Consider the following 11,971-nt stretch of genomic DNA (forward strand, 5'->3'; position numbering starts at 1 on the left):
TACAATTCGTATAAATTTATAAATTAGCCTAGATTTGCATACGTGTAAATTAATCAGTTAGGTGAATAATTTGTGTCCAATCAAATTTATTTTGTATCAAGAGGATTCATCATATAGTTTTCTTACTTTTATATTGACTATTAACTTATCGTAATTCTCTTTCTTTATTCAATCTTTCTGACAATTATATTATGCGTATAAACGACAATGAAAAGTACACATAATTATTTATTTATTTTTGGTATATTTACACAAAATAAGCACTTGTCATTTCAAAGGTATATATAGTGAGTGAATTATAATATTAGATATGTAATATATTAAAGTCCCACTAATCTATAGGTAATAGGTCAACACATCATTCATTATTCTTTATTGAAAGCTATATAAAGTTGTGTTCTCACTATTTATGAAATAACAAATGTAATTATTAGTAGTGTGATGTAGAAAGCTTAAAGGAGTAATAGTGTTTAAATTGAAATATAATTGATCATGGGCCAATTAAATTGGAACTCCAAAAAATTAATATTAATACTTGGCATATATATTACGTGACATTAACTTATAACTAGTTGACAAGACTTGACATAATAATGGAAATTAACTTTATCCATCACAAATATAATTGGTTAATTTACTAGTCCTTTTCATATAAATAAGATATCCATAGTAACACGTACAACTCGAAAATCAATATAATTTGCAATTTTTTTGATAGAATTTTTTGAGGATAATCTATTGAAAATTTCATATTTCTAACTAACCTCTCATAAAAAACTTTACTTACATTAAAATTGTAACTAGTTATACATAGTCACGATGTGTTTAGAAGGCCTCTTGAATGGAAAATCATATTGTCAAATGTCAATAATACTTAGAAAATAACACAAATTTTCGATGTATGTCCTATTATAAATTGATTCGTCATTAAGAAATTTCAGCATACATCAAAAATATTTCCAAGGAATCAATTTTCAAACCAAATTCATTGAAAATCTACATTTTAAGTATTGTGTATCTGAGTAACTTTTTTTCATTTCATATATAGTATATGATCAATTTCTTTGTAAAAATTCATATTTACACATTACAACTGGTTATACGAGATCATTTCCTAGTGTTAGATGATTTAAGTAAAAAGGGGAAGTTTCTGGCATGGGCATGTGTCTGGCAAACACACATGTCAAGATTCTCCCTACAAAACTAGACTAACAATTTGCCATAAAAAACATTTTGCTTTGAAGAAACAACTACTTCATGTGTGCACTCATATATCAAAATGTTTTATTAGTTATTCTTAAATCTTGTCTAAATTTGTCTTCACCTCACAATATATATAAAAGGATTCCCATCCTTTTGGTGCTCTTCTTATTCAAATAAAGTTAATCTTAGTCATAAAAACATTGCATTTAAGATAATTATATTGTTTACTTTACTTTATTAGGTCTGTCTATATCTACTTTCATGCTTTAATTCCTTTATTGGTAAAAGTCAAGTTTCCTTGGTTCTAGTGTAACACATTATTTGTTATACAAATCAAGTACTCCTTGCTATCAAGCACCTAACATGCGGCGGAACGGTAAGTACTCTATCGAATTTAAAAAATTCTTAAAATAGAATTTATTATAAAACGTATATATATACCAAATTTAAAGTTGTATCACCTACTATTATGCTACTTTTTTTTGTGACTATTATGAATTCATGTCACGTCAATATATTAAATAAGAAGTCATTTTTTATCAAGAGTCTCTTCATTTTTATGTCTCAAATTAAAATAGAGACGGTGCTTGTATAGAAAGTATGATTTGATTGGTTCCAGTAGTGTAAGTTCAAACTTTATATTTATTGAACATATTCATATAATAAACTTCATAAAATAAATTTCAAATCATAGACCTACTTCAATCTGAGATTAGCCCAAATCTTTAAGAGTAGAGGAATCACATTCTTCTTGCCATAGTTTTGGGCGGTCACGATTTATATATATTATAGATAAGCTAATTCGAAGGAAAAGAACATATAATTGTTTAATTTAAAGAATGATTTATTTAGCTAATTAATGTCAGGCACGCATCAAATCAAATTTTATTGAATGGCTAGTAAGATTTTCAATATATTTATTATGTGCTCTTTTTTTAATTTTCATTCTCTGAGTTGTCTAGATTATACTATTTATTGCGCTCGAAATCGAGTGATATTTAAATTAAATATAATTATTTTAAATTATTTATATTTAATTTATTTTTTTAAAAAAAGAACCGAAATTGAAGGGTAAACTAGCCAAAACTCATCTTAATTATTGTTTTTAAAGGAATATGTAAAAGAAAAATACGATAGATAATTTGAGACGGACGAAGTATATATATTTTATGTTGATTGTAGCCTATTCCATCCCAACACTATCTATGGAATATATCAAAAGAACGGCTTCAATTATTTTTTGCAAATCTATTAAAAGAAAACGCTTTCTCTTTTAGCTACAAAATCTTCATCTAATATGCCCCATTATTAAGACATTTAACATTATTTTTCATAATTAGTTATATATATATATATATGCTCGTATATTGAAAATTTATAAAAGGAATTAAAATCTTTTTTTTGTTCTTTTTATTCGTTGGTATATATGGAAAATTTGGCCAACTTGGTTGAAGAATTATTCACTTGGGACTTTGTTGACAAATTTTGGACTTATATATATTACTAATAAATATAAGATTCCACTAAGTGATAGATCACAACTAATAATATCCTATAATTTAATTAACGACAACCTATGGTATCACATGTAATTTTTTAAAATATTTTTCTTTGGAATACGGAAAATGACGGTGCAAGAAAAATCACTCCCCAAACAGATAAATACGTAAGTGGTACATGTTTCTACTACACTTTTTACTTTCAAAAAAATAAATTCCATTTAATATAAACATTGAATACACGTATGTTTTTTTATATTTTGATATTATTATGTTTGTCCCAAGTAAAAAAGAAAACTAAAAGTTATAAATTGATCGAGGAATATATTCTTTTTCTTCTTTTTTTTTCCTTACTTCATGATAGGTTCATTTCTGTGAGGTAGTGATTCTGAATTTTTAATTAAAGATAAAGAAATTTTGAACTATCTCACCACAATTAATATTGGTGTCGATAAATATTCATGTTTCTTCTTCTCAATATATTTACATTTTACAAACAATTAAAATTTCGAGAGAGATATAATATAATCAGATACACTTCTTATAACCAAAAATATCTTAAAGAGACAATAAAATATTTTGTTAAATATAAGACGTAATAACTCCCCTTATGCATTCACATAATTAAAGTCTTAAGGGATCAATTCATAGTATTAAACAAGGGCTCACATTAAACAATAACAGATATATGAGTATTATATAAAATATATATCTTAACATAAATATCAACGATTAATTTTATGACTCAAATCTCATAATCTACCAAACTACAAGCTAAGTCATATATCAAACAACTTTATCATTTTTTTAAAAAACTCCCTTTTAAATTAAAAATTATTTTCGTAAGAGAAAAGGTAAATATAATTAAGTAATTTGGGGCATTTAAACTATAGAATAAATACTTGGTGGTGAACCATAAAATTCCCTTTGAATTGTCCAAATTCAAAAGGATGTTAAGATGTTTGGATCAAAGGTTGTAGCCATTTAATTTCTTTACCAAATTCCATTTATTTCTTTTTGAAAAATAAGTCAAAGTTGCTTTCATTTCTGTTTGATCATCAATTTTGTACACCAACTATTTTATCATACCATTAATATTCATTTACTATTGACCACTACATGTATCTATTCATGACCAACGTCTTTCTATAGACAAAATACTTGAGTCGAGGGTCTATTGAAAAAATATTACGTTTTTAGATTATATGCATTATTATTTTCAAATTTTAATTGTTATTGTTGTTCTTTTTCTAAGGTCGGATTTCTATATAAAATTTCTATTATAATATCCAAATTTGTGGATATAGTTCAGAAAATTCAAACGAATGATGTTTTTATTGACTATCGATTAATTTTTATTAGCACATATACGAAATAACTATAGCCGACAATATTTAGGAAAAAAATAAATAAATCACCAAATATTATTATGTCATTATTTTCTATTAATGGATCTAGTATTTTTTGGTATTAGATTTTGTGTTTGTTGTGACATTAGGAGTTGCTATTTATTTTTGTCATAATACACAATAAAGTCACATAAACACGTGTTTGTGTGTCACCCTTCATAAAGTTTGCATCAGCTCCATATATTATTTTTAAATTATTTTTTCATTTTGATAAATTTAAAAGTTATTTATTATAAAAAATTACTAATTTTCGACTAATATCTTATTAATATATTTTTTTTGTTAGTAAAGAATTATCAACGAAAAAACAATAAAAATGTTGCCCACAATCTAAAGTCCTATAGGATTATGTCGAATTTTTAGTTGAAAATTAGTTAATTAGGGTGATAAGTATCTTTACGTTATTAATGAGATATTTTTAATTCGAACTCTTAAGTAAAATTTTCTTTATCACATTAATGAGATATTTCCAATTCTAACTCTATAAGTAATATTTTCTTTGATAAATAATATTTTACTTTTAAGATGAAGTTTTTTTAAAGCTTATCAATATTAGTTGAGATATACATTTTCTTTTTCCTTAATTTTAATTAATTATACAATTAAATTAAAATTAAAAATGAATCATATAACTAATCTACCTAAAATAAGGTAATTAATATCATTAAATTAAAATTAAAATTATATACTAATCATATAACTAATTTACCTAAAATAAGGTATTATCGAACTAACTTAATAAGACTGAATTATCTAACTCGATGTGCGCTCTTTCGGACCCCTAAATTTAAAAGAAGTAGGCTTCTTTAATTAATTATTGTCCCAATTGCAACATCACACCAAAGTACATTAAATGACCAGTAATTGTTCGTTGACAATTTTAAAAATAAATTAAGTAGACTAAAATTGGGATGATATTCCTTGCTGGTTTTTTAAATTGATTAATAAAAAGAACTAGTCAAAAAAATAAAACACAATAATAAAGTCTAGTGCCAAGAATTGACATTTTCTAGCACATAAATTTTAGCATTTTTATTTAATTTTATACAACACTAATTTCTTATTATATTTAATTACATATTTTTATAGCTATAAAATTTATGAAATTGTTTAAGATCATCAGATTTAAATACTTTCTTTTTAAAATCTAATTAAATATCGTTGCATAATTAAAATAAAAGAAGTCAATTTTTTTCCTCATTAAAAAGGAATTATTATTATTGATAACAATGTATTTAATTTCAACAAAAGTAAAATGTGGAAAATGCTTAAAGAGAGAATTGTTCAATAGAAAACAAATGATTTCAAACAAAGACAACAAGACATCAACGTTGAAATGTTATGGTAAACAGCTTAGTTGAAAAGACCAAAAAGAAAAAGAAAAAAAAAGTAAATAGTTTGTTTAGTTTAAAATACTTTTTAAATTATTAAATAATATGAAGGATTTATCGAAAACAATTTATCTATGTCATAATGATAGAATTAAGATTTGCTCATAGACATATATCTTTATTTTTGTCGGACATCACTTATGAAATTATATTGAATATATAGTTGTGGTTATTGTTATTAATCTCAAAAAGTCATTTCTAATAAATTGTGATTGGGATTTTATTTTCACTCAATTTATTAATTAACTATACCTCAATTTCAAATAAATCAAAATTAATGATGTAAAAATATTTGCATTGGTTCTCCTCTATTTTGCATTTAATATTCGCCACTTTTGACTATTTATATTTATATTTATAATTGAAGGATATAATTATCCCAAATAATAATTCACTCAAAAAAATCATAAAAATACTTCATGATTTCAAGTTTTGGAAATATACATTGGAATTAAGTACTCTAACAACAAAAATAAATAAATTAGGCATGTGTCCTCTAGTTTATGTCTTTAGATTTCATAGTTATAAGGTCCCTCTTTCCATCTCAATTTATGTCATATTAGGCTTATTAATCTAATATACACTTTAAAGTTACTCCTTCATTTTTCAAATAAAGTTTTGCACAATTGGTAAGAAAAAAATAATACAAAATATAATTAGTATATCTCTTATTAATTCTTAAATCATTGTCCATTTGCATGCCTTTTAGCTAGAATAATTAATGCTAAGTGCAATATAGCAAAAAAACAATTAATTCTCTCTTCTTCTTTTTTTTAAATTGACGAATATTTGAAAAATTATTTCTAATATACATGACAACTAAATAAAAAAACAAAAAGAGAAACTTATTTCTAAAATAAAATAATGTAAGTAATTTTTAGACAAGTTAAAAAGGAAAATATAACATAATTGACTAATATTCCTAAATTAGAACTTATCCACAAAAAGGAAAAATAAATAAATTAAACAGTGTATTGCAGCCGTGCCTAATATTCGTAAAGAATAACGATAATAACTATTCTCCAAAATTACCATCAAAACTCTGTTATTAATTGTATTACAGTGAATACGACTGTTTCTCTTTAACAAGAATCTTTATTCGATTTCTAAATAAGAAGAGTTACTCTCAAATAAACTTTATTAGACAAAAATATAAACTAATCAAACTTCAATACGAGTAACGGACACCGAAACCAAAAAGAAACTATTCTAGAAAATTATTATTCCGTCAATCAAGATTATTATTACAAAAAAATAAAAGAACCTCGTGACGGTAATCACGTTAGTACATACTTAGCTTAAAGATTTTAATACTACTTAGTATTAATTAAAAAAAAAGTTGTCTTTTGCCTAAATTTAAGAAGATCTGACAATGAAGAAGCACTTCAATTCTTGAGTCACTGTCCTATGAGGAAGAGGGAGGAGAGTGGAAATTGAGAACACACAAAAAAAGGTCCTTTTTTGCACAAAATACAACAACCCATCTTCCTCTTTAGACCCAAAATCTAGGAAAAAAGCAAGATTTTGAGGCTTTTTGATAATTTTAGGAGGTGGGTTTGAATCTCTTTTGGGTAAATTTGTAGTGGGATCAAGAATGGTGTGCATAACTGAAGATATGATTAAGCAATTGCAGACTTCAATGGATGAAAGTTAGTATCTTTACTATTTATTATGATCTTGCTTGTACATTTCTTTTGAGTTTCACCTTTATTGAGTTTGGATCTCCAATTTTTGTTGTTGCAGTTGCTGAGCCACTTCAGAAGTCTTTCCAGGTTTTGCTTCTAATTAACACAACTTATTTCAAAATTTTGCTAAAAAAAATTTAGTTTCTGGATTTCTTGATTTTGATTTATTCAACTGTGGAGGTATATTGGTCAATGCCAAGTCTAAATTTTCTAGATTTCTTTGTTTGAGTTTTGACAAACTCAAAATCTTAGTAGCATAATTGGTTGACTAGCTAAACTTTCACCTTGTTGGTGGGGTCGATTCCCCACCTTGTAAATCTCCTACCCCAATTTTCTTTTAGCAAACTCTAGTCTTGGAATGTTGACCAAATTGCTTTAGTTTTGCTTGCTTGGTGTGATTAATTACACAGAAGGTCTGAAGGTGCAAATGGAAATTCTCCTTGTTGCTTTTTTGCTCTTTGTTTCTTTTCATTTTTTTTCTTGTGGTGGGCTAGTTATGAATTAGGATGCAACAATATAACATAATAAGGTAAGTTATTGCAGTTTGGTTGTATTTCGTGGAGATGGATGTTCAAAGCTAGCATCTTGATGCAGAATCTGAAGTCACCTAAATGAAAATTGGTCAAATATGCAGCTAAAACTTATCGTAGATCTATTGTTTTTGAAATAAAATGTCCTTGTTCGTATGTTAGAATGTATATGATCTGCAGTTGGAGAATGCTGAGCCTAGTTAAACAATGGGTTACTCCGAAGACTTATATCCATAGCTAATGGTAAATGTGTTGGCACCAGTGAAGGTTTTAGCCAAAGATTGGTCTTTACCTTGATTATCAACTCTCTGTGAATGACCAGTATCTCCTTTTATTTTTATATGACTAAAGAAATTTACGAGTTCTCGTAGCAGCAGGTGATCGCTCATGTTAACACTTCGAAAAATAGAAGGTTTATTACATCTGGTGTCAAAACTTAAATTAGTGAAGTGGCTGAACGAAATAAGACGAGCTAAGCATTTTGGCATGTGCAGTAGTTAGATACTGAATAAAAACTAGGCTATTTTCATTGCTCAATGTTAATTGTAGGTTTGAGGAATAAAAATGGAGATCCTTATTAGTGATGTTTCGTGAACCTATAACTATGTTATGACCGTACATATATGATGTCTCAAATTTTGTGCAGAATGTACATCAGGGGTACCGGACCGAGACACTGGTGAGGTTTCTCAAAGCTAGGGATGGCAGTGTGTCTAAAGCACACAAGATGGTAAGTGCATACAGTTTTCATTCACATTTGAAGCTCAATATTGCTCAGGATGAATATTGCATCGAGGAAATATTCTAACTGTAATCAGCACTTTGCAGCTTGTTGACTGTTTAAATTGGAGGATAGACAATGAGATCGATCAGATACTTGCAGTAAGTTTTCTCTTGTCATAGAATATTTGAATGGAAAACCTTTAGTTAAGTCGCAAATAATAAAGAAATGAAGGCGAATTCCACCTTTACTATGTGCCTGATATTTTTCATTTATTGTTGCAGAAGCCAATTGTACCCACTGATTTTTATAGAGGAGTGAGGGACAGTCAACTTGTGGGGATGTCTGGATATACAAGAGAGGTAATACTTTGATCTGAATAAATAAGTTTATCGTTGATTAGCTCTCTTCTCATTCGGGTTATGCAACTTTTGGCGTTGTGCTTGGCCATTATAATCTTATTGTGTGGTTTCTACTCGGTTTTAACCTGTGCAGGGTCTTCCCGTCGTTGCTGTTGGAGTAGGCCTCAGCACATATGACAAAGCATCGGTAAGGGTCATAGTTTGGATTCTTTAGGCCTGTTAACAAGTCAATTCAGCTGCTCAAACATTTGTTTTTTCATTTGTCTCCCTACAGGCGGCATTGAAATTTTACTGACATAGTGTTTTTCTATTGTAGATTCACTACTATATTCAATCACATATCCAAATGAATGAATACCGTGACCGTATGATATTGGTATGTCCTTGTGTTTGTTCATTCAAATAGGAGATAAATACGAAAAAAATAGCCTGTGATGTTGACTGACTGATGTTCATGTTACAGCCTTCTGCATCAAAGAAATTTGGGCGGTATATTGGGACCTGTGTTAAGGTTTTGGACATGACTGGTCTAAAGCTTTCTGCACTAAACCAAATTAAGGTATCTTGTTATTTGTTTGACATTGTAATTATACTTCATTGACCTTCCTACCAAAATCCTACGGTGTCATTCCTTATCATCTTTTTTCTAGTCAACATTCTTCTTGGATATAAAGATCCACTTATTTTGCTGAAAATCTTTGGTTCTACATTCGTCGTCCACACTGCTAATTCTTGTTAAAGTTTGATATGATGTTCAATTTTGTCACTTTCTCCAAATGGTGATAAATTTTAAGTTTTCGGAGTTATAAAGGCTTTTTTGAGTGCATTTGTTCATTCACTAACTACTGCTATTTACAAAATTTGAACTTCTGAAAAAAATTATTGATTATCAATTACTCAAACAACCTAAAAGAAAGCATATATTAGAGCGCCAAGAGAAATTCTTGGGTGGTGTTGGAGAAAGAAAGGAACCTGCATCAGATATATAGATGTCGGAAAGGATATGGTTGAGAAAATGGTCACAAGGACGAGAACAACAGGTTATAGGCTTATAGCAACTCGAAGATCAAATGAGAGGTCACATGAGATGGTGCAATAATAGTGATTGTAAGTGATAAAAGGGGGATGGGTAAACTAAAATTGGATTGAGAGAAGACGTTTCGAAAGATGTATAATATCTCGAAATTACACACTTAAACTAAGAACATAGCACAATGGAAAGAAAGGATCTATACAGGCGATACAACTAGTTAAGATTAGAACTTCTGTTTTCCAAGAGTCTTTTTGGTCTTGTTGATACTTAGATGTGGATGTGGCGCCACCGGATGCCTAGTGGCTATAACACGGTGGTGTCTAGGCCAGTTTGTGTGTGCCTCGATTATTCCACCGAGTATTTTCTACCTCCCACCAACACAGGCGCCAAATAATTACCTACCAAAGGCTTATGCAGGAAGAAATAATTATTAGTTTGTTGTAGAAAACAAATCATTTGTTACTGGATTCAAAATGAATGTAGAGGATCATATAGCGGATTCCAACTACTTTGGGACTGAGACATTTGATTGATATTGATTATTGAAATGATTTATTCATTATAAGATGGAGTAATATCTTCTTTTACTTGATCACACATTAATCTTTTTTAAACTTGACATTTTGTTTATTCCTCTTGTAGCTCTTAACTTCTATATCTACCATTGATGACCTAAATTATCCTGAGAAGACAGATACATATTACATTGTTAATGCTCCATACATATTCTCAGCCTGCTGGAAGGTTCGTGTCTAACTTATAATTGTGCACGAGTCTTGCCGAATCAGTTAACCTAAAGCCCAACTCTATGCAAACTAGCAGGTTGTGAGACCTCTTTTACAAGAAAGAACTAAAAAGAAAGTCCAAGTGCTCTCCGGCTCGGGAAAAGATGAACTGTTGAAGGTAAGATGTCTTTTTTCTTTTTTTTTGAGTGGAGGGTCACACCCCTGTAGTATCTTTGATTATTTGAGTATCTGAACTATCACCAAATGCTTATCAAAACACACCTCAACTATTAGTTTTTCCCTTATCATACCCGAACCAAGTAAGAAAAGGGAAAAACTTCTAGTTGAGGTGTGTTTCGATATACATTCAGTGATAGTTCAAGGTAGTTTAGATATGAAACTCGAAAAGAGGAATTCTTCGTGTTTTTGACCCTTCAACTCTTTATGCTTTTTTGAGTTATTAAAGGTAAGATGCTGTTCTTTAACTCGATTGCCTTTTATCTGTTGATTCTCTCACTTCAGGAGAGGCTTACTGTTGCAGATGAACTCAATACTATTCTCTGTAGTTTGTAGAATCCATCTTTATTCACACTAATAATGTTTGGTCACACACCTCGTGTTTCTGAGGAATGCGATACTTGACTTCAAATCTAACTAGAATTATCTCTGACTTAGCATTGAAAAAACTCTTCATTCTCAACTTGCAGATAATGGATTATGCATCGCTACCACACTTTTGTAAAAGAGAAGGCTCGGGTTCATCTAAACATAGTAGAAATGGTACAAATGATAACTGTTTCTCCTTTGATCACGCTTTTCATCAGCAACTCTATGATTATACTAAGCAACAAGCTCTAGCATCAGAGGCTGTAGCACCAAGCAAAGAAGGATCAGTCCATGTGACCTTACCTGAGCCTGATCCTGATGATGCAAAGATTGCTGAAACAATAGAATCCACATTCCAGAGGATGGGGGAAAAAAACGGAATTTGTCAATCATTTCATGAAATAAAGATCAATGGCGATTGAAGCTGATTCGCTGTAGTCTTGGTAACTGCTTATTCTGAATCCAGCTTTTACATGACCAGAGGATTTAAGTAAGCGTTGTTATAGTACTAATATGGCTTGCATCATCTCGATGCAGGATTTAGTTAGAAGCTAAGTTGTAACATGGCATTTATGCTACCTTGGAGTGGACTATCATATGAATAGTCAAAAATGTTAATCCTCCCACGAAGTATTTTACACGAATTTCGCTGATTTGATCTGATTTTTACTGCTGCTTTCATGATTCCTGAATCTTCTCAAGACAGAATAAACTTTCTTCTGGTTTAAGGACTGGACTGTAAAAGAAAGGGGGGAAGAGGAAGTTATGATAAATAAAAAGGGACAAGAGAACCCTTTTGTATATTTT

The 11,971-nt window shown here is 29.2% G+C and overlaps 2 protein-coding genes across 2 annotated transcripts in view; both read left to right on the forward strand.

Annotated features, from left to right (window-relative positions):
- LOC125876532 (transmembrane emp24 domain-containing protein p24beta2-like) overlaps positions 1-11,971 on the forward strand; it is a 125,010-nt gene that overhangs the window by 80,883 nt on the left and 32,156 nt on the right. The window lies entirely within an intron of this gene.
- LOC125876529 (SEC14 cytosolic factor) lies at positions 6,828-11,789 on the forward strand. The gene is made up of 11 exons (XM_049557736.1): positions 6,828-7,151; positions 7,246-7,274; positions 8,364-8,447; positions 8,546-8,599; positions 8,723-8,800; positions 8,934-8,987; positions 9,117-9,176; positions 9,264-9,359; positions 10,476-10,577; positions 10,656-10,736; positions 11,266-11,789. The coding sequence occupies exons 1-11, from the start codon at positions 7,097-7,099 to the stop codon at positions 11,584-11,586; spliced, it is 1,014 nt and encodes a 337-aa protein (XP_049413693.1). The 5' UTR covers positions 6,828-7,096; the 3' UTR covers positions 11,587-11,789.

Source organism: Solanum stenotomum, chromosome 9 (genome assembly GCF_019186545.1).
Source record: "Solanum stenotomum isolate F172 chromosome 9, ASM1918654v1, whole genome shotgun sequence".
Taxonomy (NCBI): domain Eukaryota; kingdom Viridiplantae; phylum Streptophyta; class Magnoliopsida; order Solanales; family Solanaceae; genus Solanum; species Solanum stenotomum.

What these genes read in the sequence shown, in the direction of transcription:
- LOC125876529 (XM_049557736.1), top strand. Translation starts at nt 7,097, where the DNA reads ATGGTGTGCATAACTGAAGATATGATTAAGCAATTGCAGACTTCAATG. An exon ending in ACCGTGACCGTATGATATTG is followed by an intron (nt 9,177 to 9,263) that starts GTATGTCCTTGT and finishes TTCATGTTACAG; the next exon opens with CCTTCTGCATCAAAGAAATT. An exon ending in CTGCACTAAACCAAATTAAG is followed by an intron (nt 9,360 to 10,475) that starts GTATCTTGTTAT and finishes TTCCTCTTGTAG; the next exon opens with CTCTTAACTTCTATATCTAC.